General features: G+C 36.3%; 1 protein-coding gene across 2 annotated transcripts; it reads left to right on the forward strand.

Moving 5' to 3' along the window:
- Positions 1-1787: 1787 nt before the first annotated feature.
- On the forward strand, positions 1788-27104 carry FBXO30 (F-box protein 30). 2 transcript variants are annotated; one of them, XM_058170146.1, is made up of 7 exons: positions 1788-1907; positions 15662-15704; positions 15964-16048; positions 16980-17012; positions 20309-20397; positions 21674-23796; positions 24488-27104. In XM_058170146.1, exons 6-7 carry the CDS (start codon positions 21760-21762, stop codon positions 24689-24691), a joined length of 2241 nt encoding a protein of 746 aa, XP_058026129.1. In that variant the 5' UTR covers positions 1788-1907; positions 15662-15704; positions 15964-16048; positions 16980-17012; positions 20309-20397; positions 21674-21759; the 3' UTR covers positions 24692-27104. The 2 variants fall into 2 exon arrangements, with proteins under 2 accessions (XP_058026129.1, XP_058026120.1); XM_058170137.1 differs by having other exon boundaries at positions 1789-1907; positions 21744-23796.

The raw sequence follows: 27104 nt of genomic DNA on the forward strand, positions 1-27104 counted from the left end.
GTGAAATCATATAAACATAATTCTGGTCTTTTCAAAGTATTTTGAGAGCAGCAACAATATCAAAAAAGAGTAAACTTCTAAGAACATATGGAGATACCATTCATGAGGTGTGCAGTTCACCTTTTTGTCTGTTCAGTACAAACAGAACATAAAACATCACCTACATGGGTGAAACCAGGATATTTTAAAGAAACTGCAGTTTTTGTAGAGAGTTGGGAATTTTAACATTTTAACTGTGTCACGCCTATTTTGGGGCCTATAGGACAGATTTTTGTGCATTTCTTGCATCAAAATACCATTGATTACTATGCTGGAAAAAATTGATGGAAAGTACAGATGGGCTTGGGTTATTTACATTTAGGGAGCAAAACTCATTGCCCCAACATTACAGGATAACAGTATGCACTATTATTTCTAACCCTCCCCATGAAAAAGTGAAATATAAGATTATTTCTGGGAATGTATAGTCTCTCCCTTGTAAATCACCAGATACCCATCATACATCAGGAATTAAGAGGGTTAAATTGCAGAGGAATTGATCACCCACTTTTCCCCACAACTGCCCTGGAAAGAAATAGAGCAAACCCTATGTGAAATTGGATACTACTCCTGTGATATAAGTATCATAGAAATCACAGTCCATGTTCTTCTGTATTGCCAGTCCTACAGGAATATTTACCGCCAGTTATTACCACTCTTTTGTTTAAATTTCCAAGGCATTCTGTTAACTGTGATTATCTGTTAAATAATCCCGAGAAATTTCTTTAAAAGTAACAAAATTATGTGCTAATAGTTCTCGGAATAGTTTACGTTCATTTTATTTATTGTACTTTTATTGGTCAATGACTGAACTAAAGTCCTGTCTGTCTTACCCTCTTCTCCCTTCCCATACAGCTCTGGTCTGATCTGCCTAGAAACAATATGCCTTAACAATTTTGGGTAGCAAATAATTTTGATAATAATAAAAGTTACTTGTACAAATGCACAACACTTAAATTTTGAAAACTTTATGGAGGCATTCTTTCTCCAGCAGTTAAAATCATTTAATTGACTTGGGGTACAGAGTTCTAAGGCAATAGTAATGAATGCTTTAAAAATCACATTCAACTGCTTTATCTCTGTGTCTTGTAATTTGGTTTGAATAAAAGATCCCATTGGAGAGGATCACTATTCTTTCATTCAAGAGAGGTTGGCCGTTTACCATAAAGTGGAATTTACAACTGCGATTTCCAATGCTAAGTCATCAACCTCTCGCTAGTTAATAAAGGAATATTGAATGTTTCACCAAATACGCCAAGCAAGCCTATTACCGCATACGAGAAGCAGCGCAATTACCAACTTTAGAACAACACTCTACCTGACTCTGTGGTCTCTTCCCATAATCCTAAAAGCTTTAACCAAAAACTTTCTACTATTGACCTCACCCCATTCCTAAGCGGACCGTAAGGGGCGTGCATAAGCGCACAAACGTGCCTACCGTTCCTGTCCTATTGTTTTTCTTTTCTTCTTCCTATATATATGCTTATACCTCCTTATATTTACTCATATATATGTTTATATACTATATAATCTTTTTGTATGATGCCTACATATATTGTTGTGACAAAATAAATAAATAAATAAATAAAACACAGTCCTACTCTTGGGGGTGGGGTGGGGGGGAGGTTTACGATAGTTGCGTCTTACGTCATTAACGTGTCTAGCCGCGACGTCTTTAGAAACCCCGCCCCTCTCACCGACGGCCCCCCTGGCGTGGGAACGGAGGGGCGGAGCGAAGGAACGGCACCCGGAACGAGGCCTTCTCTGCCCCGCCCCTCACCGGAACGAGCCCGAGAACGTCTCGGCGACGGGAGGCGTACAATTTTAGGGCTCGCTCACACGCAGGAGACGGAAGACCGGTTAGGCGGGTGAGTCCTGGTGCTCGAGAAGCGGAGGGTCCGGGTTTTGTTCGGCTGCGGCTGCTGCTGCTGCTGCTGGGGCCGGACGAGTAATCAGCAAAGAGCGGGGCTGTCGTCTTCGTGCTGTTGCTTGCGGCTGGGGACCTGCCCAGGCGAGCGGAGTCCGGGGGCCTGGCTAGGGCGGGCGGTCACAGCCTTTTGGAAAACCGGGGAGGATAGGGATGGGGTTGCCGTCGTTGTTTGACAGCTGGTGCCTTTATGAGGTGGCCCGGAGAGAGCCCGGCGGTGGGAGTGGGGAAGAGGGGCTTTGCTCTGCTGTGGTCTCCGCAGGGTCCGGTGGGAAAGGATGGAAGAAGGCGTTTATGTGTCTGCCGGGGTGCCTTTCTTCTCTTCGCGCACCCCCCCTCCTCCTCCACCACAACCACCCGGGAGACAATGGCAGAAGAGTTGAGGGGGGGGGGAGTAGGCCGTCTCCTTCTTCATCCCGGCCTCTTGATGTATTCGCGTAGCTTGAACCGGTCCTTATTAAACGAGAAGGTGCGCAGATTCACACAACGTCGGGCACGCCCAACTCCGGCTGCTCCAAGAAAGAGCTCTTTTGTTCGCTTGCGCCCAGGAACCAACAGCTGCGGAGTCGTCGCCGTTTTTTCTTCTCTTCTCTTCTTAAGCCCTTTCCGACTTGCCTTCAAGGCGCGAGGTGAAATTATTCTGTCGAAGGTTTCCTTTTTATGGGGCATTCAAAAATGCGTAAGGAAACGGAGTACGCGGGAGCGCAGCCCTCTTCTTCTGGATTAGCCTTTAGACACTCCCCCCCCCCAAAAAAACAACAACAACAACATTGCCCTGTGAAGAAAACTTGTGTCTTAAAAAAGAGGCACCCTTGCGTTTTAACTGTAGAGAAAGGTGTGCTGCACCAGCCCTGTTTTGTTTGTAAAGATGAACAGACAGGATAGTTTTTAGGGGGACCCTTCATAGAAAAGCGCTGTAGTCTTGTATGTAGGGGAAATGTATTTTAAAAAGCTGCTTCTTTTTTTCTCTGTTGAAAGTAAAGTGACAAATCTGAAAGCTAGAGACAACATACAGTCAGAACTGCAGCTAGTTTGGACGGCAAATGTTTTTAATTGAAGCCACAAAACGAGCACTACTGTGCTTCTCCTTATTAATAAGTAAATCAGGAAGCAGTTCGTCCTCTGGCTGGTATCTTAGAGAACAGTACAAAATCTTGTGGGGGGGGGATTACGTGTCAAAACCTCTATCAATGAAAGAATAGTGATTTGTTTTTTTAAGTGTGCCTAGCTCTGGATGTTAGTGAAATGAAAGAATGAATAGCAATTCATTATCAGATATGAATGTGTCATATAGTAATGTTTTGACTTTAGCTGAGTCATAATGGTCAACAGTTGTTTGAAAATAAAATTTGGAATAGTTCTGAATTCAAGTAGAGTACTATAAGCCAAGAACTATTGTGTAAGCCAAGAAAGTCGGAACTCGTTTTCATTGGGGGGATGTGAAGAAATGGTGTTTTATTTTTAAATAGCTTGGCTGAAAATACTGTCTGCTATTTAAGCTCTTCTATATTTTCTTCCACAATAAAGCATTTTTTCCTGAAAGTTCTTTTCTGAAATCATAGGATGAAATAAAAACCCCAAATCATATTCGGGTAGAGTGTGAGTCTTAGTGATTTTATGAACATGTCCATATAATATTCTGGGAAGTAATACTAAAATAGTTTGAAATTGCCTTTTTATGAGATTTTTTTTTCATTTCCCCATCTGATGATATTCCTGATCCTGCTGCATTTCCAAGTCCAGAGGTGCTGCCATCTGCTGAGACTACATGCAGAAATGCATGATGTTTTTCATACAAAACATGAACAGTACAAACTTAGTCTTTGCTATCTGTAGTAATTATTTTTAAGTAGGTTTATGTACAATGGCCTTAATTCTGATTAAAAATATTTTAAATCACAATTGTTTTTTTAAATCCCTATTTTCCAGATTAATTGCCATTCATAAGATACCTAGGAGTTGATACCTAGGAGTTTCCTTTTGAATCTATCATGTAATATTTTCTATTAGGTTAGCTAGGATATTTTCTGTTGGGTTAGCTAGGACAGTGAAGAGATATATTGGTGGCTGCTGGTTAAATAGCTACAGGTAGTCCTTGATTTACGACCACAATTGAGCCCAAAATTTCTGTTAAGTGAGACAGTTGTTAAGTGAGTTTTCCCCCGTTTTACAACCTTTCTTGCCACAGTTGTTAAGTGAATTGCTGCAGCTATAAGTTAAGTAACCTGGTTAAGTGAATCTAAGTGATTTCTTCATTGTTTGTCAGAAGGTTACAAAAGATGATCACATGTCCTTATGACATAGCAACTGTTGTAAATATGATCCAGTTGCCAAGCATCTGAATTTTGATCACATGATCATAGGGATGCTGCAATTGTCATAACTTAAAAACCGTCATAAATCACATTTTTCAGTGCTGTTGTAACTATAAATCATCACTAAACAAACTGTTGTAAGTCAAGGACTACCCGTATTACTACAGTGAAAAACATGTTGATGAGTAGCTAGACATGAAGCATAGAAGTGTTTGTTGTGCTTTCAGATCATAGTTGATCAGAAGTAAATAATTTAGAGATATATTTCACATATATTTGTGAAATTTGCATTTCTTTTCTGGGAGCTGTTTCACAAGATTTTAAAGTATGTTTTTGTTTTATTTAAAATATATTATGGTTCTGATTCATAGAACATCTGTATATGCTGACAGGTAAATTATTGTGTACAGGAAGTCATGGATGAACAGAGCATTGACAATTCTTTTTATTGAGTTGAAGAGAGAGATGTGTCTGGAATCTATTGCTCCTAAATTAAGTGTATGTCTCCTTCCCTCCCAAAGAACATCAATGGATACAATGTGCAGGATTTTCTGGGCAGCTTTTCTTGTCTACTCTAGTTTAGAAAACTGTCAGGATGCAAATGTTGTAATATAACTTATAGCGATTAATATTTGAGAATATTTAATTTTCTTATTATGAAGCTATATTGTCTTAATTAAAATTCAGTATTCAATGATTTCCAGTTTCAATAGGCAGGTGATTTATTTCTGTTTTCAGCTATAGCATTTATATCTTTGAGTACAGAATAAGCTGTTTGCAGTCACTGAAATGTAACTAATATGTATATAATTAGGCTATATTGTTTGTTTTTCAGATATTCAGGGGCTCGCATATTAAAAAAATTATATTTTTATAGCACTTTATCTAAATTTTCAACATTCATTTTCAGAAAAGCAGTTTAGCTATCACCTTTATTCAGGCATTTTTTTAAAAAAAAATTTCTACATATTTCCCCTAGAGCCTCAAATCAGAAATATTGCTTGACAGAAGTAAAATATAATATTGATGTAGATGTTTGATGAGAGTCGGTTTGGTCTATTGGTTAAGGCTCCAGATCAGAAACCTGACTATGAGTTCTAGTCTTACTTTAGGCAAGAAACGCAGCTGTATGATTTTTGGCCAGTCAGTCTCTTTTCAGTCCATGATATCAGGCTTAGGCAACAAGCCCATTGGTCAGTCCCTGTCACCACCAGTGGATTTAGTTGATCCAAAAAAGAAAACCCTAAACATGGAGGAAAAAATAGGGAACAATGAAAAAAAAAAGAAGACAAAGTAGGTTTTTTATATTGAACCCAAATACATGTAGGTTTTTTTTTTACTGATTTATTATTAGATTATGGAAAATTCTAGTAAAATATAATAATAATAATAATAATAATATTTTAATTTGTATACCACCCTTCTCCCGAAGGACTCCCGAAGGACTCTCAAATAGACTCTCAATTTAACAGAGATGAATTTAGTAGACTTCAAATACAGTGGGCAATTTTTTGTTTTAGACATCATCCACCAAAGACTACAGGTAGTCCTTGACTTATGACCACAATTGAGCCCAACATTTCTGTTGATAAGCAAGACAGCTATTAAGTGAATTTTGCCCCCTTTTTTATGACTTCCTGTCATAGTTGTTACGTGAATCACTGCAGTTGTTAAGTTAGTAACGTGGTTGTTATGTGAATCTGGCTTCCTCGTTGACTTTGCTTGTCAGAAGGTAGCAATAGGGGATCACGTGACCATGGGGATTCTGAAACTGTAATGTGAAAAACAATCATTCATCACTTTTTTCAGTGCTGTTGTGACTTTGAACAAAAATCACTAAATGAATTATTGTAAGTTGAGGACAACCTGTATTTTTCATGAAGTAATCCAGATGATTTGTCATTTGGATCAATTTACATAACTTACAATTTACATTTTGAAATTGTTTTTAAACACTGATGGCTTGTGATACTGTTTGATAAATCATTATTTTTATAATATAGTGTCCCTGTGTTTCTGAAAGTTGTTTCTGTCAAAATAGATTAAATCTATTCGTAATGTGTAGTTGGCAAAGTTTAGAGTAATGTGTAATAGCTTTGCCATCTCATTTCATATATTAGATCTGAATATTTCTTAATCATGAAAGCAGTCAAAGTAGCAATACCAATAAGCACTTATATATTGCTCCATAGCGCTTTACAGCATGCTCTGAATGGTTTACAGAGTCAGCATATTTTCCCCAACAATCTGGGTCCTCATTTTACCAACCTTGGTAGGATGGAAGGCTGAGTCAACCTTCACTTGGGCAGGATTGAACTTTTCCTACCTCTGGACAGAGTCAGCCTGCAATACTCAAATCCTTCAGAGTGACCATTGCCTATGTGATAGTCATTTTAGGAGAGTTGCTAAATGGGTTTAGAAAATGAAACTGGTATTTAAAGCGTTAATTTGTGCATCCTGAAGTGAAAAGCTCAAACTTGCCAGTAGGTATCCTTGACCTGGTAGACTTTCATACATTTGTCTGGTGAATTGTAGTCTTATAGAGAACTTGGTAATTACAATGTTTTACCCCACAGAATCTGATGCAAATTTGGAGCTCAAGTGAACGTGAAAGTAGGCTGTTTGCCTCAGTCATCTGTGCTAGAGTTTTTTTTCAGATTGCTTCTCTATTTTTACAAATTTTGGTTTTGATATTTTTCTGTTGAAATTTTGAGGAAAACATAGCAGTTGTTAATGAACAAGTGGCAATTTAGTTACTAGGGTAGACAGCAGTTGTGCTATATTTTAGGATAACGTGACAATCTCTTCTATGTCTTAATATCTTCCCTTACACTGTAATGGCTTAATATTTGCTAAACAGATCTCTTTGATCTAGTGATACCTTGAAACATATAGTTTCACTATGATATACAACATCAAGAATAAGAATCTTTATTGTATTGCTTAATTTAAAGGAAATCCATGAAATCAAAGGTCTCACCTAAATTGAATGTTCTAAAAACTTTATAATTGGATTTTATTCATTTCTAATTCTCCATTAGTAGAATACAAATCATTGGCAAAAGAGATCTACCCATACTTCCTTGTTGATTAAATCTGTTCACAAAATACTTTATATAGCTTATATGATCATATTTATATTTTTGGTATAATGTTTTGCTAATGTATTCATGTGAGGACTGTATTAATAAATTATGTATTGGTTTTTATGCCTGACTGTGATATGTGAACTTGGCAGGTTTCCATTCAGAATCTGAAGCCTTTGATTAAAGTTGGCGTCTTCAGATTCTCTTAGAAACTAATTGCCATTGTTCCTGGGTTCAGATATACCGAGAAAATATAACTAATGTTGTATCTTCTGGGAAGGAACAAGAAGAAGAGGAAAGGGCTACAAATTATGGATAAAGACAAGCAATTTTTGTCCTAAATCAGGCTTGATTATCCATGTGCCAATTAGGTTGAATTTGTCATTGAGATGCCTCATGGCTTTTAAATTTGAAAAATTATCAAGTTTTAGAAATGAGTAGAAGAAAAAGTAAATCAAATTGTCTGTAAATTTTCTCTTTTATCCACTTGGAGGTTCCTGTTGGTGGCATTATGAATTCTGAGAAAGATGAAATTTATTTACCGTCGCTACCATTCACAAATGTCAGCACACATGACTCCTCCACGCATGCATAGAGCCTTCTGTGCATGTGCAGAGGGTCAAAAATGGGATGTGATGATGTCTGGGTGGGTGGGCAGTGCCACCTGCTGCCGGCGTTACCAGTTCTCCCAAGCCGGATATAACCGGCTGAATTTTATCACTGGTTCTGAGCTGCTGTTAGGACACACTGTGGTGCAATGTGAAGTCTGAATTAATCTGGTTAACAGGAAGATAATAATTTAAAACAAAATAATAAAACATGAAATAATAACAATAAAATAATAAAATGGAAAAAAGATTATCAGAAGTAGAATTAAAATTCAACTATCAGGTTTAAATCTATTGCACTAAGTAACTGGTTACCAAAGAGGTAGATTGTATTTGGAGTATTTTCTGTTTCAAGTCATTAATATGATCGTTGTTGTTGATACAAACATTGGTGATTGGGTTGTTTGTTACAGTTGGAATTCTGCTTGTGCTAGCAGACTTTCCAAACAGGCTTTGGCAACTCTAGTCAGCTGATTGTAATATGTACAATAACATCAGGTGGCCTGAACCTTCTAAAAGCAGTGTACATCTCACCAGAACTGTGTGTATTTTTAGGTTTCTTGGTTGGTAACAGGCAAGCACACGTACTTCAACATATCTGATGAACTGAACCTACTTGCTGACATTGCCTAATCAGAAATGAGCAGCTGCTTTTCATGATTTGATCATTAATGAGGCACAGTATATCAAAGGCTAATTCTGTTAATATGATTGGGCATTTTCATTGCAGTAAGCAAAACTTGGTTCTTGCAAGCAAGAATGTGGTGACAGTGTTAATTAAATATACATTGCTGCATAACAAGTCAGCTCCTTATGCACACATTCTACTCCCTGTATTTCCCATGTTTATTTTCTAGTTTTACTCAACAGACAAGAGATAATTTGTCTCAAATAATTATTTATATGCAAAAGTATAGTTGAACTGTATTAAAAGTTGATTTTCTTGGCTGGAAGAAATCACAGAAATATTACTTTATTTAGCCACCCGTGGCAGGAAATATTTCAAAATCATGCTCATGGATTTGGCTCCAGTTTGTTTGAATGATTTTTCAATTTTAACCCAGCTGTGATTTAGTCTACAATCATCTACAAATAGCGAGAGAGCCAAAACTATTTTCTAAAATAATAAGTCCCTCAAATGCATTGCTAAAGTTTTAAAAGTTTATTGCAGCAGATAACAGTACAAATACTACCACTTTAAGAAATTTGAAACAGAATTTTAAAGAGCATATGATAGAAATACTCTGATGAAATAAATTATATACATTGGAAAGATTTAAGCATTTCAGTATTTGGGGCTTTTTCCCCTGTTTTCCTTGGATATGACAGAGGTATTTTGGCTAATCTCACTAAGGTTGTTTTTGGCAGATTTACTTAAAATGTTTGTTTATGTCAAATACTCTTTCAACAATATCTCTGCGGATGGAAATGTTCTCTCATTAAACTTTCTTTGAAAATGAGAGGTTGGATTTATAGGCTTTAGAAACTTGAGATGAAAGAACCTTGCTATATTTCATATACAACTTCCAGGAATTGAAGGATGGTATTGTTGCAATTTAATACACTAGTGTTTACAAAACAGCAGCAGAAGATTTATTTCATTTGCAAAACATTTTTTTGCATTTCTGTTCTTTTTGTTAGTATTTTTTTTAAATGCAGATTTAATTGGAAACTAATAAAATAAGTAAACAGACTCAATTATGGGAACTCCGGTCAAGTGTTCACTCACAGAAATGAAGGAATATTAGTACATCTTGATTATTAATTAAGGGAAAATTCTGTACCTGGACGTCATTACCCGTGACTGTATATTTTGGGATTTCAAATATCTTCCATTGATAAAATAAACCAGAACGTATCTGTGGTAAATGGTTTTGCCTGTCTGCAGTTTTTGGCACTCAGTTCTGAACTCCACCATTATGTACCTGTGTAAAAGGGCACATATTTGGTTTCTGTTCCCCCAATTTCCCAGGGATCTACACTGTTTTGACTTTATATAGTCATTCTCTTCCTGCACATACTCCTTCCATAATGAAAGTGAGCAAGAGTATAACTTTGCAGAGGCAAATGTTCATGCAAGCTTTGCCTTTGAGAGAAAAGGTAAGGTTTTGCAGCTGGGAAGTGCAATAGAGAATAAAGTGTTTTAATTTGACCCATTAATGGGTGACAGCATCAAGTTCAATAGGCAGAAGTTGCTTTTCAACTCTGCAAGGACAGATTCTGAAAAGCAAGACCTGACAAAGCGTAATTATCTGCTACTTTTAAATATAGTCACACCCACCACAACTAAAGTTCCATCAGGAAGCAATACTGACAGTTCAGAGCAGGAGCAAGTGGAAGAGTACTTCCCTTCTTCCATATTTTGATCCAATAATTTTATAGACTATCCTTATTTCAACTTTTTCCTTATATTTTTCATGGTTTGTTTGTTTTTTTGTAATTTTTTTGATTATTTTCCAGGTCTAACTCCCAAATCTCATAGTCCTGTTGACTCATAAGTGATTTCATTAACCATGATTATATGCTGGAAAGTAACTATTATGAATAAGAAGATCCACTTCTATATTCCAATTATATGATAATTGAATGCTACTTATGGGACACTAGTCTTTTGTAGTTCAATGGAATAGCAGAGGACAGCATCTTTGACTCCAACAACTGGATTAATGCTAAGATTATGAAGAATTAAGTAGTAAACCATGAAAGGTTGTAAAGTATTAACAAAGCTCTGCATTCTTTGCCAGTATTTGGTGTTCTGATGCCTGTTACTAAACACCCAACTGACAAGAGTATCCTATGAAAGTGTGCAACATCATATCAACATTAGTTATGATGTCATAATCTAACTACAGAATTACTACAAATTTGCAAATATCTGAGTATTTTAATAGAATTTGGTTTAGCTTCAGTTGGAGTGGTGTACCATTGTATAAGAATGAATGAATATACATACATACATACATACATACATACATACATACATACATACATACATACATATATGCATGCAGGTTTTGGTATGTTCGGGTCTTTTCCCGTGTAAGGTTGAGAGTATTTAGGCAATGTTTCGATGAGATCTCACTCGTCATCTTCAGGCTGGAATTTTTGGCTTTGTTCTTGTTCTGTCCCCCTCCCCACCTCACAGAGAAGACGCAGAGATGCGTGTCCCACAGTCCTTTATATTTACAACAGACCTGACTTTCTGTAGTGGATGACAGACTTGTCAGCGACAGTGCAAAGGCCTGCCAAGTTCCGAGTTCCTTATCTCTTACGGAGACAGAAGCCCACATGTCCAAAATCCATTGCCAAGAGCGCACAGAAAAATCCTTTACACAGTCCAGGCCTTTTAATTCCCAAACGACCGATCTGCAATTCATACTTGGTAGCTTTTTGTCTGTCACAAGGGCCAGATGGCAACTCCACCTGCTTTTATCCCCTGTGGGGTGTGGCTCAGTGACTCAGCAATCTCTGGGCCTGCCACACCTCTTCCTTTGCTGCACACACATATCTTTTTGTCGCTGCCTCGGGTCAATCCAATCCAAGATTGATCTTCAGCAGCTGGAACCTGAGGCGTTGCCAGGGAGGAGGAGGGTCCGGGAGAAGGAGGCCTTGTCAGCTCCTCCTGGCCTGCAGCTGGAACCTGGGGCGGTGTCAGAGAGGATGGTCCTGGAGAGGGAGGCCTTGTCGGCTCCTCCCCATCACTCTTAGAGTCATCCTCCTCCATGAGGACAGCCTCAGGGGCCGGAGTCACAACAGTTCTTATGTTACCAAAGTGTGGTTATAACTGCTGTTTCTCTATAAATACTGGTGGGGGAGTGTTTTTTGAAATGCTGGCCTAGCTGTTGCAAGCTGATTGGTTGGCTGTGTTGCTACATTTTGATTGGTTAATGGAGTTGATGTTTGTGTGGGATGTAGCATTTTGGGCCCTGGTCTGGTTCCGAGTTCAAAGTCCTGTCATGTGCTCATGGCATGTGTCAGATTGCTTTGTGTGGGGATCCGTGAAGGGTGTGTGTGTGTAGCACTGGCGATGCCATCATGGTTTGGCTTCTGGTTCGAGGTTGTATTTTGTTTTTGGGATGGGTTTGGGTTTGAATCTGGTGAGGATGATTGGTGGTGGCGTTATGTGTTATCTTGGGTTTGCTGTTAATTTTTGTAGCTGGGATTCGTTTTTTGACTAGGGCTAGTTTCCAGATGTCTGGTAAGCGGGAGGTATCGTCATGTTTATTCATGTTATGGGGGTGTTTCTCTATTTCAATGGCTTCCATAATTATTCTGTTGTGGTAGTGTTCAGTTTTGAAGATTAATTTGGTTCCTACAAAATTGGTTCCTTCAAAACATACCAAAACCTGTATGCATATACCCGTGAAAACCTACGAAAACAAATATATATAATTTATGTATATGTATATGTATACATATACATATACATATACATATGTTGCCATTGCCGCCCCCTAGAGTCGGCAACGACTAGCACGTATGTGCGAGGGGAACCTTTACCTTTACTATGTATATGTATATGTGTGTGTGTGTGTGTGTGTGTGTGTGTGTATACCAAAACCTGTATGTATATATATATATATATGCATATTTTTATCATATCTATTATTTCCCCAGTCTGTTTTTAAATCAAATATGCACCTGTTGCAATAGCCAAGAAAGTAACTTCTTCCTCTGATCTTCCTGTAAGCATTGTAAGCATGTTTACTAATGTATCTAGAAATTTGTTGGAGATAAATTCTTAAGGGAGGCTGATTTTTGGGATATAACTGCTTTTCTTTCAACTGCTCTAAACCTCCCTATCACAAAGTACTCTCTAACTGGACATTTGTTACTGGTTCTTGAATACAAGTGTTTTATAAAGTGCTGATAAATTTGATAATAATAATTAGAAGCATATCACCAAGACAAATTCCTTGTGTGTCCAATCACACTTGGCCAATAAAAAATTATATTCTATTCTAATAATTAGAAGAAGTGGTTCATTATTTAGGGCTTTATTTGATTTATATCTCACTTTCCTATTCAAATATTCTCAAGTTTAATATTGTTAAAGATTAGAAATTAGAAATTTAAAAAAATGCTGGAGTTAAAGACGTGACAAAAATAGGTTTTTTCCCATTCTTAAAGGCAAAGATAGTCAGGTGCCAAATAAAATTAGTGAGGACATGCATTCCATAGCTTGGGACTGACATCGCATTTAATTTTATATTGTCCTTCTTTCCAGAGTAACCAGAGCAAATTACACATGACTTGTGGAGGAGGAGGGGAGAAAGGCTAGACTTGGATAAATCAGGACACTGACACCAATAATTATTAACAGTAACACTTAAAAAGAAAGATTATTTTAAAAATCATCCATCCTCATAACAACAGAGAGATACTGTCCTATACATTTCTAAGTTAAGAGCGGTTTCAGTTCATTGGAAAAGGATAATAAATTGGGATAACTAGCACTGAGTTTTTGGGTTTTGCACAATAAGCTGAAACAGCCAATGGACAGATAATGAGTCAAGCTTTTCAAATTTGATATAAATACATCAGTCATATGACATTACTTGAAGCATATCTGGTCATACGCTATCTAGGACTATATAGGCCAATGTTAAACAACTTAAATTGAATGGTGGCTCAAGGACAACCAGTGCAGTGTTTAAATGAAGAGTCCCTTATGGTCTCATATAACTGTCCCACATAACAAAAAGGTGACTTTGTTCTGGATCACATATAGCTTCTAGTCAGTCTCCAACTGTCACCCCACATGGAATAGATAGTTCTATGCAATAAAAAGATTATTAGAGCATGGATTGCCAAAACTAGTCTGCTTTGGTCCCGACTGACTTGTATCTGATAGCCCAATTAAGATAACTGTAACTTCAGAAGGAATGTTCCCTGGTTGACTACAAGCTAAATTCCAAGGTTTCTTTCTGCTGAACCTTTGTATTATTTGACTTTGGCTTTAGTTTATTAAGGGATGCGGTGGCTCAGGGGCTAGGATGTTGAGCTTGTCGATCGAAAGGTCGGCAGCTCAGCGGTTCGAATCCCTAGTGCTGCCATGTAACGGGTTGAGCTCCCGTTACTTGTCCCAGCTTCTGCCAACCTAGCAGTTTCGAAAGCACGTAAAAATGCAAGTAGAAAAAATAGGGACCACCTTTGGTGGGAAGGTAACAGCGTTCCGTGCGCCTTTGGCGTTGAGTCATGCCAGCCATATGACCACGGAGACGTCTTCGGACAGTGCTGGCTCTTCGGCTTTGAAACGGAGATGAGCACCCCCCCTAGAGTCGGCAACGACTAGCACGTATGTGCGAGGCGAACCTTTACCTTTTTAGTTTATTGGTGCTTATGAATCCATCAGAATCTCAAGTGCCTGTACAATCTTCCCTGATCCAATTCAAAAGGCGAAATATGAAATCTTTAGATAAACATCATGTAAATGTAGACCTTTTACATGTAGATATCTCATGATTATTGGGTCTAGAGGCTGCTTGCTGAGAGTTGAGAAGATTCAGTTGCATTTCTCTCACCGTAATCATTCAAAGCAATAGAGTTCTGTTATATGCGCGTCTGAAATCAAAGTCTAATTATTTAGTTAGTGCTGCCCCACCATGCTTATAATTGGACAGCACTTTTCCCAATAAAGGAATATTTGTAATTTTTCAACTGCCATTTGTTGCCCAAAATTTCAAAATCCAGAGGATTATCACCTCTTACCTTGCAGTGGGCCTAATTTTTTCATAAAGAGTTACTGACTCTCCATGGACCCATCCAAGCTGTCCATGCTGAATTTTAGAAATCAGAATACGGATAGTTGTCTTAACCCCCAGAAGTGTTTTGTGGACTTCTAGTCAAAATAACTGAAAGTGATTTTATACATTCTGATCAAATGGCACCCACTTCCAAGTCAATAATATCACCAAGAACTGTGTCTAAGAGTTGATGTGAGCAATGTAATCAAATGAGACTTCCTCGTGGCTAGTGTTGAACACATCAGATCCACACAACTTCCTCTCTCGGAAGCCCTGCAGTGATGGTGCAGAAGTGAGCTTTTTTTTTTTTTTTTACCATCTACCACTACTGCTATTCAACACTATAGGTTTGAGTGTGCACCCTGATATATGCTTGATTTAATTCACTATAGGATATGCAGCATTTGTACTCATATCAGCTCTTGGATTGTAACAATACACCAGGTAGCGGTTAGTCTCTGAATGACTAACCGCTGAGACTGGAAAACCCCTCATAGCATTTAAGAATTCCTTAGATTCTGCCAGTCTCTGAGTCCCTTCTCTTGCTGAGAAACTTCGTCAGCTCAAATTTTGCCAGCTCATTGCCAATCTGTTTTATTTTCAGAAAACAGATTGAATATGCTCAGTATTAATACATGTTAAGAGATTGGATCATCTGTGAATAAATTTGTAATTATGGTGGATTTCTGTTGCCTGGGCAGACAAATCTGAGTTGGATATAGCCCATATATGTTTCATTGTCTCACTTTTCTCTAGTTTATCAAGAGAAAATTCCTTTGTGAATAAATGGTTTCTTTTGTTTTGAAGTTCAAATTAGTATTCAGATGAATGTGACTGTGCAGTTTTTCCCCGGATCATCACAGTGTATTTCAATCGAAAGAATAAAACTGTACTAAAACAGAGGTGACATTTTATTGAACTAAATTTGTTTTTGTTGCAGGAGGAAAAACCCCCCACAACAGCTGAAAATCTATTCTGGCAAGGTAATACAGCGAGAAGATTAAAAACATGTGGAAAGTAAGAAAGTAGGGGAGAAGCACTGAATTACAAGGGGAGGACTTGTTTAACATGTTATTATTTTATATTACAGTTTTAATCATATATTTGTGTTGTTTATGTGGTTGCAGTTTAATAAATTAAGAGAGAAAAGGAGTCATCTAGTGATATTGCAGACTTTGCTTTATAGGTTTTTTTAAAAAAAATAATTTATCCGTATGATTCTGTATCTTTGTAATGTTTAAGCTGTGCCGACATCTAAATAAAAGAAGAATGGAGATTATACAAAAGAACTTCACTGCTGTATTGTTTCTTGGAAAGTTGTAATCTGGTAAGTTGATTGTTTCTTTTCTTTTTGTGCCTTTTATCTTTTTATCTTATTCTCTATTGAGTAAATTTTACCCCAACTGATAGGTTCATTTTTGATATCATATTTTAAAAAGTATTCAGATAAACAAACTCATTCTGAAAATAATAGAATGATCATGGCATTTGAAAATACAAACACCTATGCAAAAAGGTAAAAGCTTAATAATGTCAAAAGTTTCAGGGATAAGGATATGAAATTGCATTATTTCAGTATCTGAAAAGATGTCACACAGAAAGCCAAAAATCTATTCTCTGTCATACCAGTGAGTAAAATTTTAAATAATGGCTTAAATTTACTAGAAAGCAGATGAAGGTTAAGACTAAATATATTTAAATGGATTAATTATTTTATTAATTGTAAAAATTCTTCTTTACTGGATCTCTTTAAAGGCTGGAAAGCCTTCTGTTGTAGATCCATCCATCCACCCACCCATCCATTAAATTTATATGGCCACCTATCTCAATGAAATGATTCTGAGCAGCAACCAATCACCTGAGAAAAATTATAATTAATAGATGTTAATTTATAATTAATAGATGTTAATTATAAAGAATAGGAAACAGGCTCTTATGCTCGGGGTGGTGATATTACTGGCCCAGGCACATAACCAGTCTTCAAGGTTAGATTATCTGTTCTAAATTAATAGATGTTTATTCATATGTTTGATATGTTTAGTATTTCAGCTGTTCCTATTGATTAAAAGAGTACAGTTGGTATACTTTATTTTTTTTTGGCTGTGGGCTGTCTGTTTTAGAGTAAGGTGGAAGATTAAAAAATTTATTCACATGTGAAATTTGAATCAGCATCAACTAAGGCACTGTAATGTTTGTAATAATATGTAGGAGTTTTCTAGAAATATATGTTTTATTGACTAATTTCTTTTTCCTTTCAGGACTTCTTATGACTTCTCAGAGAACAGATTCAAGTATGTATACATATATATATGCAACATTTGGTTTCTATAAAAAAAAATGTGGGAAAAAAATCTTCTGAATATTGTATTTATAAAGGTAATCTCCAGGTTACAAGTGTTCCCTTCACAAACATTCAAACTTACGTGATAAGTGCCCCTAGTGTTTGCAAACAAGGCCCGAAACTACGAACCTTGCAGCACCACAACATTTGTTTGCCCTTACAAACAACTGCAGAGGCTCTGCAACATTTGTCCTGCACATTGCTGGCCGAAATGTAGCTTCTGAGGGGCGGATCTAGCTCTCAGAAGCCCCGTTTTGGCATCCAGGGGCCTTGCCTGGCACGTTGCCGGCTGAAATGGAGTTTCTGAGGAGCGGTTTCAGCCCTCCGACATTCCATTTGGCCCTCTGCGGGCCTTCCCCAGCCCATTGCAGGCTGAAATGGAGCCTCTGGCTGAAATGGAGCTTCTATGGATCCAGCCCTCAGAGGCTCCATTTTGGCCAGCAACCTACCAGGTGAGGTCTGCAGAGGCCTGAATGGAACTACAGAGGGGCACACGTGGCTGAGAGGCTGGAGAGGAGACTGCTTGCTGCATCTTCACAAGGTAATTGACCCAGTATAGCAAGTTGGGAGGGAAAGCAATTGTGGGGAGAATGAGGTATTTCAGTGGTCGGGGAAGCCTAGGCAGGTGGCCTGTTCCATGAGTAGGCCCCCACATGGTCTTCCCCACCCTGAAATACCTCATGTACAATTAACAAGCCTCGCATTCGATTAGTGAATGTGTGGGCGAAAGGAGGGAGTGATCCCATTCAAGGTAGGAGATTCACTCCCACGAATCCTCGGGTTATGAATGGAATGGGCAGGCTCTATTACATTCGTAACTCGAGGGCTACCTATACATATAAATACTGTTATATAAGACTTTAATGCAGAATGCCAGAAAGTAATGTTTAATTCTTGATAATTTAATTCATGTTTGACATCAGTATTCAAAGCGTGTTCAAATTTCTTTTCCCATAAAGCATACATTCCAAACATCATTTATAATTATGGCTTACTCTTCTCCAAATTTGAATTGTCAAGCTCAAGTTACAGTTTTTATAATATAGGAGATGTGGGCAAGATGTTACCGTATTTTTCAGAGTATAAGACGCATATTAGTTTTTGGTGAGGAAAACAAGAAAAAAAAATCTTCCTCTACCTACCAGCATCCATCGGTATAGTTAGCATCCTTGCAGCAAACAGCCTGATTCAGCACGAGCAGCTGATTGGCGGTTGGATTGGCCTCCTGGAATACTACCAATCAGCTGTTTCAGGCTGCGGGAATTGTCACAGCTCATTCTCCTCCTATTCTAACCTTCTCGTCTTTAGAATCAGGATTTTGTATTTAGCATATTGGAGCTCAATGGAAAAAGTGTTAGTTAATTGGACAAACTTAAGCAAGCTATTTCTTATATAGATATAGGATCACACTGTCCAGTACTGGCAACAATTTATTGCGATTTTAGATATTGCTGATGCATTTGGACCACATCATAAAACTAAATTATGTTTAAAGAAATAAACAGTGGAAGGATATTGCTAAAGTAGTTTTTAAAATAAACAGTGGAAGATTTTTGGTAAGATAGCTGTTATTTGTAAGAACTCAAAAGAGTTGGGATATTGTACATAAACAAATTAGTGAATCTTTGTTTCCTATGATACTAAGATGAAAATAAGTTAACAGAAGCTTTTATTTCATGTTTATTGGATATTCCAAAGGATATTTTAAAATGACTATAAACCTCACTATGTTAAACGTAAGTGAAGAGTCATAAGTTAAACTTTAGCCTGTTCAGTCTGATATCCATAAATTTATTTATATGGTGTAATGAAAATACTGATTAATATTAAATAGTTAGATTTTAATGACATGTTTAAAATGGATGTTAAAATGGGTCGATGTTTTTTCTATATGAAATATTTTATTTCCCTTTTTTGATTGCAAATGAGCTTCAGCTCACAAAAACATATGCCTTTTAATAAAATGTGTTAGTTTGAAAAGATGCTATCAGACTTCTTTTTGAATGTTAATAGACATCTATATAGTAAATGAAGGAGATAAAAACATTTTGTACTTGAACATTTTGTTCATATTCTAGATTCTATTGTACAATCAGAAAGTTTAAACTGATTTATCAATAAGTTTTTAAAGATTTTTTTAAAAAATTTATAAGGCTGCCCTTATAACTAGTGGCCTTATTCATATATATTCTGAAGCCATAATATGTGGGTTCATATATCCTGCCAAAAAACAAACAACTTTATGCTTTAACACTATGAATTAAGCCAGTATATAGGAGAACTCACTGGAGTTGTTAAAATTTTAAACTCTTCACAATTCAGAGACATAATGTTAACCGGCCATTGTTCTGGGCAAAGTTCCATTATTCTAGTCCCAAGGGGTGATTATTTATAAATCTACTTGGCTCTTAAACTTTAACTGGACTGAATTGGTATAGATGTAGCAGAAGATACAACACTGATATCTGCTCATGATAATACAGAAATAAGACCAAGAGCTGTTCGTTAAAACTTACTGAAAGGGGTAATTTGCCCACTCTGAATCCTCAGTATTTGTAGAATTTCAGAATTCTGGAGGCTATTTTTCCCCCCCAACTATGTGCATTATATTGTGATCTTGGTATAATGACATCATGTTATAGTTACATGCCATCAGTTTTTAGAGTTTGGAGGACCAGGTTTGAGAGAAAACAAATATTTTAAGCCCTGCAGGTATTCTTCATTCTTTGGAGTAAAGACCCCAAATCATGCCACTGATTGTTTTTTTCCTTATATTTTTCAATTAAAATCCAATGACATTATCTGGGGGCTGCATATCGCATGAACCACCAGTTGCCAACTTATTTTGTTTTCTTGAAAATGTAAGTTTCTGTAATCATATTAGTTTCAATCATGTCACAAATTTTGTTAAAGGTATATAAGTGATAAGTTAAAAAAATACAGTCTAATTCAAACAAAATGAAATATAAAAATATAAACAAATTAACAAAATGGGTGCAAAGGCAAGACAGATTCCAAATTTGGGGGATATAATTTAGCAGCACAGTCATATAATTTAAACTTAATTTTCTACCAAGAACCAGATTAATAATACCCAATAAAGGCAAATTTACCATGAACGTGATCAAAGCATATGTACTGGTATACCTTTGAAATGCAACAATAATCTATGTGTAAATATAGAACAAACAAAATGCATGTCTTTGAAGTTGTTTGATGATTGATCAAAATTTCTTTTGGTGATAGGTGCCACCAGAAAAAAATACCATTATATTTACAGTGTCAGTAGGGATTGGTCTTTCTTCTATGCCAGCTATGACCTCATCTGAAGAAAAGTAAGTTCCAACATGTATTAATTTGATTTTCAGATAAGATTGGTCTCCAAGCTGGTAATTTTATAATTAGATGTAACAGTAATCTAATCTAATACAATGCAATAATATAATAATGCAATGCAAATTTAAAAATAAAACAATATGCACTTTTTCTTTAAGACTGTTCAGAAAAAAATTGATGGTATTTAAAATTATGTTGTAGGCTGTATTCTATTTCTGTGCTGTAATAAATTTTGTACGTGATTGAAGAGAACCAGTTTGGTGTAATACTTGATGGGGGGGGGGTTAGTGGTTAAAGGTACCAGACTAGAAACTGGAGACAGTGAGTTCTCCTACCTTAGAAATGAAGACAACTGGGTGACTTAGGGCCAGTCAGTCTGTCACCCGTAAAAAGAAGGCAGTAACAAACCACTTCTAAAAATCTGGCCTCGAAAACTGCAAGGACTTCATATAGTTGTCAGGAGTCAACACTGACTCAAAGGCCCCAAGAAAAAATAAAACAAACCTGAAATATTTAACTTACCAATATAGTTTACAATAGTATTACATCCATGTTGAATTTTGAGTAAGTGACAAGCCCAAGTTTTCTACATTTTACCACCAGATGAAAAATGAGAAGTTGAAAAATTGCTACCATGTGATTCTAAATAATTATAAAGTTTTTACATTATTGCTATAAATTGGAATAGCAATAACACCTTTTCCAACTAACACATTTTATTGTTTACTTCATCAGAGCCATACTGTGGCTATACTGATGTAGTATTTAAATTGGGTTGAGGCAGAGGAGAAGGGAAACGAAAACAGGTTGGTTATGCAAATGCAGGCTACATGTGAGACAGATTAAAAAGTATCTTATCAATTGAAAAGTATAATATTTGTTAGAATCTCATTGTGTTTGTTGAGATCTGCGATTTTCTGAATTTTTTTTAATGTATGCAAATTCATGTCTTGCACAAAGGTAGAGGTGAAATTTCATTTTTCCAAACTAGTCAGTTTGAGGTCTGTCATAGAGCAACTTGAAATGTGTTTTGCTACCATGGCTATTGTCCTATACTATAGGACCTATAGCATTCTGCCAATATAGAAGTTTCCTAACGTAATATGTATAAAAAATGAGCATGTAAAGTCATTGGATAGTTTAATTTTCTGCATACAGTCCTAAATTTCTTTGGGTGGTGGTGGAAATAAAAGTATGTGTTTAATTTTTAAAACAAGTTGCATTCAAAATTTTCCTCTAATTTTGAACGTTAGCTCTTCTTTTACTTCCTTGCAGAAATAGTTTGTTCTAACTTACAACCAAAAGCCTTGATATTGTCTCTGGCTTTGTTGTTCTCTACATCTAGAACTGAACCTGCCACCATGGAAGATCTTCAGCATTTACATTGTGTCAACTGTATTAGTCGGCGTTGTATGACCAGATCAGAAACTGGGATTTCCTGTGACTTAATTGGCTGCCCTATGGTTTGTGGAGCAGTATTTCATTTATGTAAAGCTGAAGAGCATCGCCTTTTATGTCCACTTGAACGAGTGCCTTGTCTCAACAGTGGCTTTGGCTGCCCATTTACTGTAACGCGAAATAAAATTGCTGAACATCTAGAAACCTGTCCTGCAAGTGTTGTATGCTGCACTATGGAATGGAATAGATGGCCAGTCAGTTATGCAGATCGAAAATCTTATGAGAATCTAAGTAAAGATGTTGATGAAATTGAACAGTTGGATATGGCTCTTGCCCTTCAAGATCAACGGATGCTTCTTGAATCTCTCAAAGTTGCAACTATGACATCAAAAACTCCTGACCCCGTATTAAAACCCAGAGAACAATCTTCGGTTGCAAGTACCCCAGATCCTACAGTTGCAAATGGGTTATTGCCTGTTGATGAGGAATCATTTGGTGCACTTTATCAAGCCACTGTGGAAACAACCAAAAGCTTAGCTACAGCTCTAGATATTCTAAATACTGCTACCAGCTTGTTGAGTTCAAAACTCAGTATCTTACCATGTAAAAGAAACACAGATTGCTGTGTAAAAGAACACAGCAGCATGCAAGCCATGGTAGAACATGATTCTGTAGAGGAAAATAGCATGGGAGCAGTTGGTGGTATTAAGTTGGATATTTTGAATCAAAATGGACAATTAGAACAAAACGGGTCAAGTGACATTTGTTATGATACTACAAAACACTACAAACTGAATATGAGCCTTGATAATATCCCTTTATGTAATGGCTTTCATCTAGATGATTCAAGCACAGAGAATCTGCCACAGAATGAAGAACTAAATATATGTAATTCCAGTCAGTTTAATGTAGCAAATAGTATTCACAATGCATCTTCCTGTGATAAAGTAGCGAATGTTTGTAATTCAGTTCCTGTAGCACAAGTTAAATATGAAATACCTCTGCACAGCTTGTCTAATGGCACCACTGACCACATATATATGTCACATGACTGTAACGATGAACGACTACAGAGAGAAATAGAACAAGAAAAACTCAGAAATAATGTATTTTCTTTCATCCCTCACCATACCTACAATTACTTGGCAAATTACTGCTTATCTGCATCAAAGGAAGACAAAGCAGTAGATACATCTGATTTGGAAATAACAGAAGATCCTATGGACCTTCAGGGAATAGACTTAATCACAGCAGCATTGCTGTTTTGTCTTGGAGATTCTCCTGGTGGCAGGGGAATATCAGATTGTCGTATTATTGATGGATACCATGTTGATTTTGGGACTCAGACATTTTCTCTCCCTTCTGCAATTCTGGCCACAAATACAATGGTAGGGGAAATTGCTTCAGCATCTGCGTGTGATCATGCAAATCCGCAGCTCTCAAATCCAAGCCCTTTTCAGACTCTTGGGCTAGATCTGGTACTAGAATGTGTGACTAGATACCAAACAAAGCGTTCAATGTTTACATTTGTCTGTGGACAACTGTTTAGACGAAATGAATTTTCTTCACATTTTAAGAATGTACACGGTGATATTCATGCTGGCCTAAATGGCTGGATGGAGCAGCGATGTCCTTTGGCATATTATGGATGTACATATTCTCAGCGCAGATTTTGTCCTTCAACACAAGGAGCAAAAATTATTCATGATCGGCATCTACGGTCCTTTGGGGTTCAGCCTGCTATATCGACTGTGCTGTCAGAGCCTGATAAGAGATGCTGCTTAGGGCTTCATAGTGACAATCTGAGTAATCTTCCTTTTGAGGTCCTACAACACATTGCAGGTTTTCTAGATGGTTTCAGTTTATGTCAGCTTTCACAAGTGTCAAGATTAATGAGGGATGTGTGCGGAAGCTTACTTCAGGCACGTGGAATGGTTATCCTGTTATGGGAAAAGAGAATATATCCAGATGGAAGTTTTTCATGGCAAATAAAAGAAAAGGTTTGTATATTTAATTGTGAGAACTTGCTTACCTCTGTTTTGAATTGGAATGACCTTTGCATAAAAATTGAGTTGTTCCAACATTTCTCTCTCAGGTGCTATGTGGGAGGCAGTTGTCTAGAGTATGGGAGCAGTGAGATAGAAACAACTTGGAGAACAGTATAACTAAATATAGTTAATATAATAGTAAATACAAGAAAGTGCAACTTTTACAGGGTGGGCATACAGGTAGCTGCCCTTCAATATCTACTAGCTGCTTTCTGTATCCAGATTTTCAGTATCAGATTAGCTAAATTAAGAGAAAGCAACCAAAAATGTGTGTCCTAAAAATGGCAAAACCAAATGGAAATTTGGGAAATCGGGTCACTTTTTCAAAGCCTTATCAGCCAATATGTCTGTATCATTTTATAAAAGAATACATGTAAACTATATGTCATCACATTTCCATATTAGTTTGCAAGGTGTTTTTCTTTTTTAATGCTTATACTAAAATTTGTGGCACATTTTTTACATTATCCTTCCTAGGAAAAGGTGTTTGGAGATACTTTTTTAAAAAAAATATATATAATAATTACAATAATAATAATAATCCACAGTTAACATTTGTGCTATAAATGCCAGTTCTACATGACTTGCATGTGAGTGAGTCCTAATAAATATATCATCATGCTAAGAGAAATTTATTTTTTAGGTATGGCGATTCAGCACGGCTTTTTGTACTGTAAATGAATGGAAATTTGCGGACATTGTAAGCATGGCTGATCATTTGAAGAAATGCAGTTACAATGCTGTAGAGAAACGGGAGGAAGCTGTGCCACTGCCATGTATGTGTGTCACAAGAGAACTAACAAAAGAAGGACGGTCATTGCGCTCAGTCTTGAAGCCTGTACTTTAAAGATGAAGAATAATTCTATTTGCACACTCGAGCACCTGAAGTAACCTCCGGATGATAATTTGTGACACTTTATTAATTTACTAAATATGATTTCTGGATAAATTTGTCATAATGTACATAATGTTTTGAAGTGGCATTTATTTTTTTATAACATGGTCTGGTTAGAATCAACAAAAATTGCCTTAAAAATGGGACTTGCTGGTCAGGGGAGTTCTGTATGACTTTTTATCATTTGTAGGGTTTTTTTCTTTTTCTTTTGGAGTTTCCCTGACTAACTTATCCATTTCTTTTTATTGACTTCAAGAGACATGCTCATCCAAACAAGAAGTCTTTGTATAATTTTGTCTCTTTGCAAATTTGAATGTAACATTGAATGCTAGTCGAAATTTAGCAGCATATGTTTTGATTCTTTTCATTCTATGGATTGCTGTGTTCATATAAGCTGATACCATGTTATTTAATGTCATTTCTTGTTAAGATTGCAAAGTGTGATTTTCGTGTTAAATTGAAAATGGATAGGAGCATAATCCACAATTATTTGGCGTTAGCATCAAAACTTCTAATTTAATGCAGCAAAATCCTATCAAATGAATCCTGAGAGAGAACTTTTTTCCTAATATTACCTTCTCTTGAAATTCAATACATATTGCTACTATTAGCAGTTCAATGGACAAAATTCGATTTTATTTCAGGCTCTAAATACCTAGGCTAGAATTTTGGATCAACATACTTTCTTCCCTTTTTCATTGTTTAGTATTAATAAAAGGTAATCTTGAAAAGATTGTATTGTTTGCTGTAGTTACTATACAGGATTCATAATACTTAGATTAATACATTTAAGTTTTATGGTGTTAAGATACATTCTGTTACGTTAACAAATCTGGATGTACCATGTGGTTTCAAGGCTATTTTATAAAGTGTTTAGGACTCATTCTCAGTACACTAAATTCAATTGGAATTTCTGTCCTAGCAAATGTGGTTAGGCTAGTGCTCTTGATATGCCATCTTTATAAGATGAGAACTAATTCATTGGATAAGTGTATTTTAAATGTTTATTTCATAACTCCGTATTTTTCATAGTCTTCCATAATGAAGAAATTTTGGTGATTGTTTTCTCTACTTACAAAATGCCTTTGTTAATGTTATTCAAAAGCTTTAATACCTATACAACTAGTTTATTGAACTTGGTGCCACAAATTTTAAAAAAACCAAGTTTATTTAAAAATAAAATGTTTCAGTTTTAAAGAAGAAAGTATGGGAAAATTAGCTATATATTGATAATAATTAAATCATTTAAATGTACTTGATTTAAGACTATGGATTTAAGACTGTTGACATATAAATTTAATCTGGAAAGCAATTGTCTTATCATTAAGCAGTTATATTAAAAAAAGCTAAGCCTCATTCTCTAGTGCCATATAGCTAGATCATTAAGGAATATATTTTATATAGCCATTTTCTATAATGCCTGGATCTTGGGATCAGTTAATTATTTTCACAATGTTGCCTTTCTCTTTGAAGAACATAGAAGAAAAAGTTTCCTGCAATTAGTGGAATCTTCAGCTGCAAAAACACTTCTAATTTTAGCAGTTTAAAAAGAATGAAAGGTACATTATTATCATATTAGTTTTGATAACATATTGGATTTTTTGACTGAGGTTATGCCTCCGGCCAGGAAACTTGACCCTGATACATACGGAGATTTCATTTGCAATCTCTGGGCATGTCTGTCTGTCTTCAGAAAAAGTACTATCAGCCTAAAACAACCAAGAATATTCATTCCACAGGTGTTGGAAGCTATTTATGCATATATTGTTATTCATCAAATATTTTACCAATACATAAACCATTCTACCTTTTCCTCAAGAACAGATGGGCAAAATACTGTATACCTCGGCCCTTATGTGAGGAGTATGCTGTAATTGTAAAGGCTTCATGCAGTATTCAAGAAATTTCTTGGCTTCTAAAGAAGTGTGGATTAATCTGTAATGAATGCTTGGTTTATTTTTTCACATTGAGCATTTTGAACAGTTCATTCTTAATATTACTTGCATTTCTGCCTTCAAATTCTAATACTGTTTCTTGTTTTATTCCTGTGTTATTAAACATTATTGCTGTAAACAACATTTTAAAATATTCTTGCAAACAGGAATATAATTAAAGGATATCAGTATTTTAAACTGCTGTGCAGTTTTCCAAAGTAATAGTTTGTCAGTACTTAATTTCCTCTACAATAGTATATTTTCCATATTAAACTTAGACTGAAACCTCTCAGTTTGTTCCATTTGAATTGCCTTTAAAACTTCACATATACAGCTGTTTTTCTTACTGGCAGTCCATTATTTTGTTTTAATGTTCACTTAATGCTGTTTTTTGCAATGTTTAGTATAACTAATAAAAACATTTGACATTT

The sequence above is a fragment of the Ahaetulla prasina genome, chromosome 1 (assembly GCF_028640845.1).
Source record: "Ahaetulla prasina isolate Xishuangbanna chromosome 1, ASM2864084v1, whole genome shotgun sequence".
Classification (NCBI taxonomy): domain Eukaryota; kingdom Metazoa; phylum Chordata; class Lepidosauria; order Squamata; family Colubridae; genus Ahaetulla; species Ahaetulla prasina.

What these genes read in the sequence shown, in the direction of transcription:
- FBXO30 (XM_058170137.1), top strand. Translation starts at nt 20,369, where the DNA reads ATGCCAGCTATGACCTCATCTGAAGAAAA. An exon ending in ATGACCTCATCTGAAGAAAA is followed by an intron (nt 20,398 to 21,743) that starts GTAAGTTCCAAC and finishes CTCTACATCTAG; the next exon opens with AACTGAACCTGCCACCATGG. An exon ending in CATGGCAAATAAAAGAAAAG is followed by an intron (nt 23,797 to 24,487) that starts GTTTGTATATTT and finishes TTTATTTTTTAG; the next exon opens with GTATGGCGATTCAGCACGGC.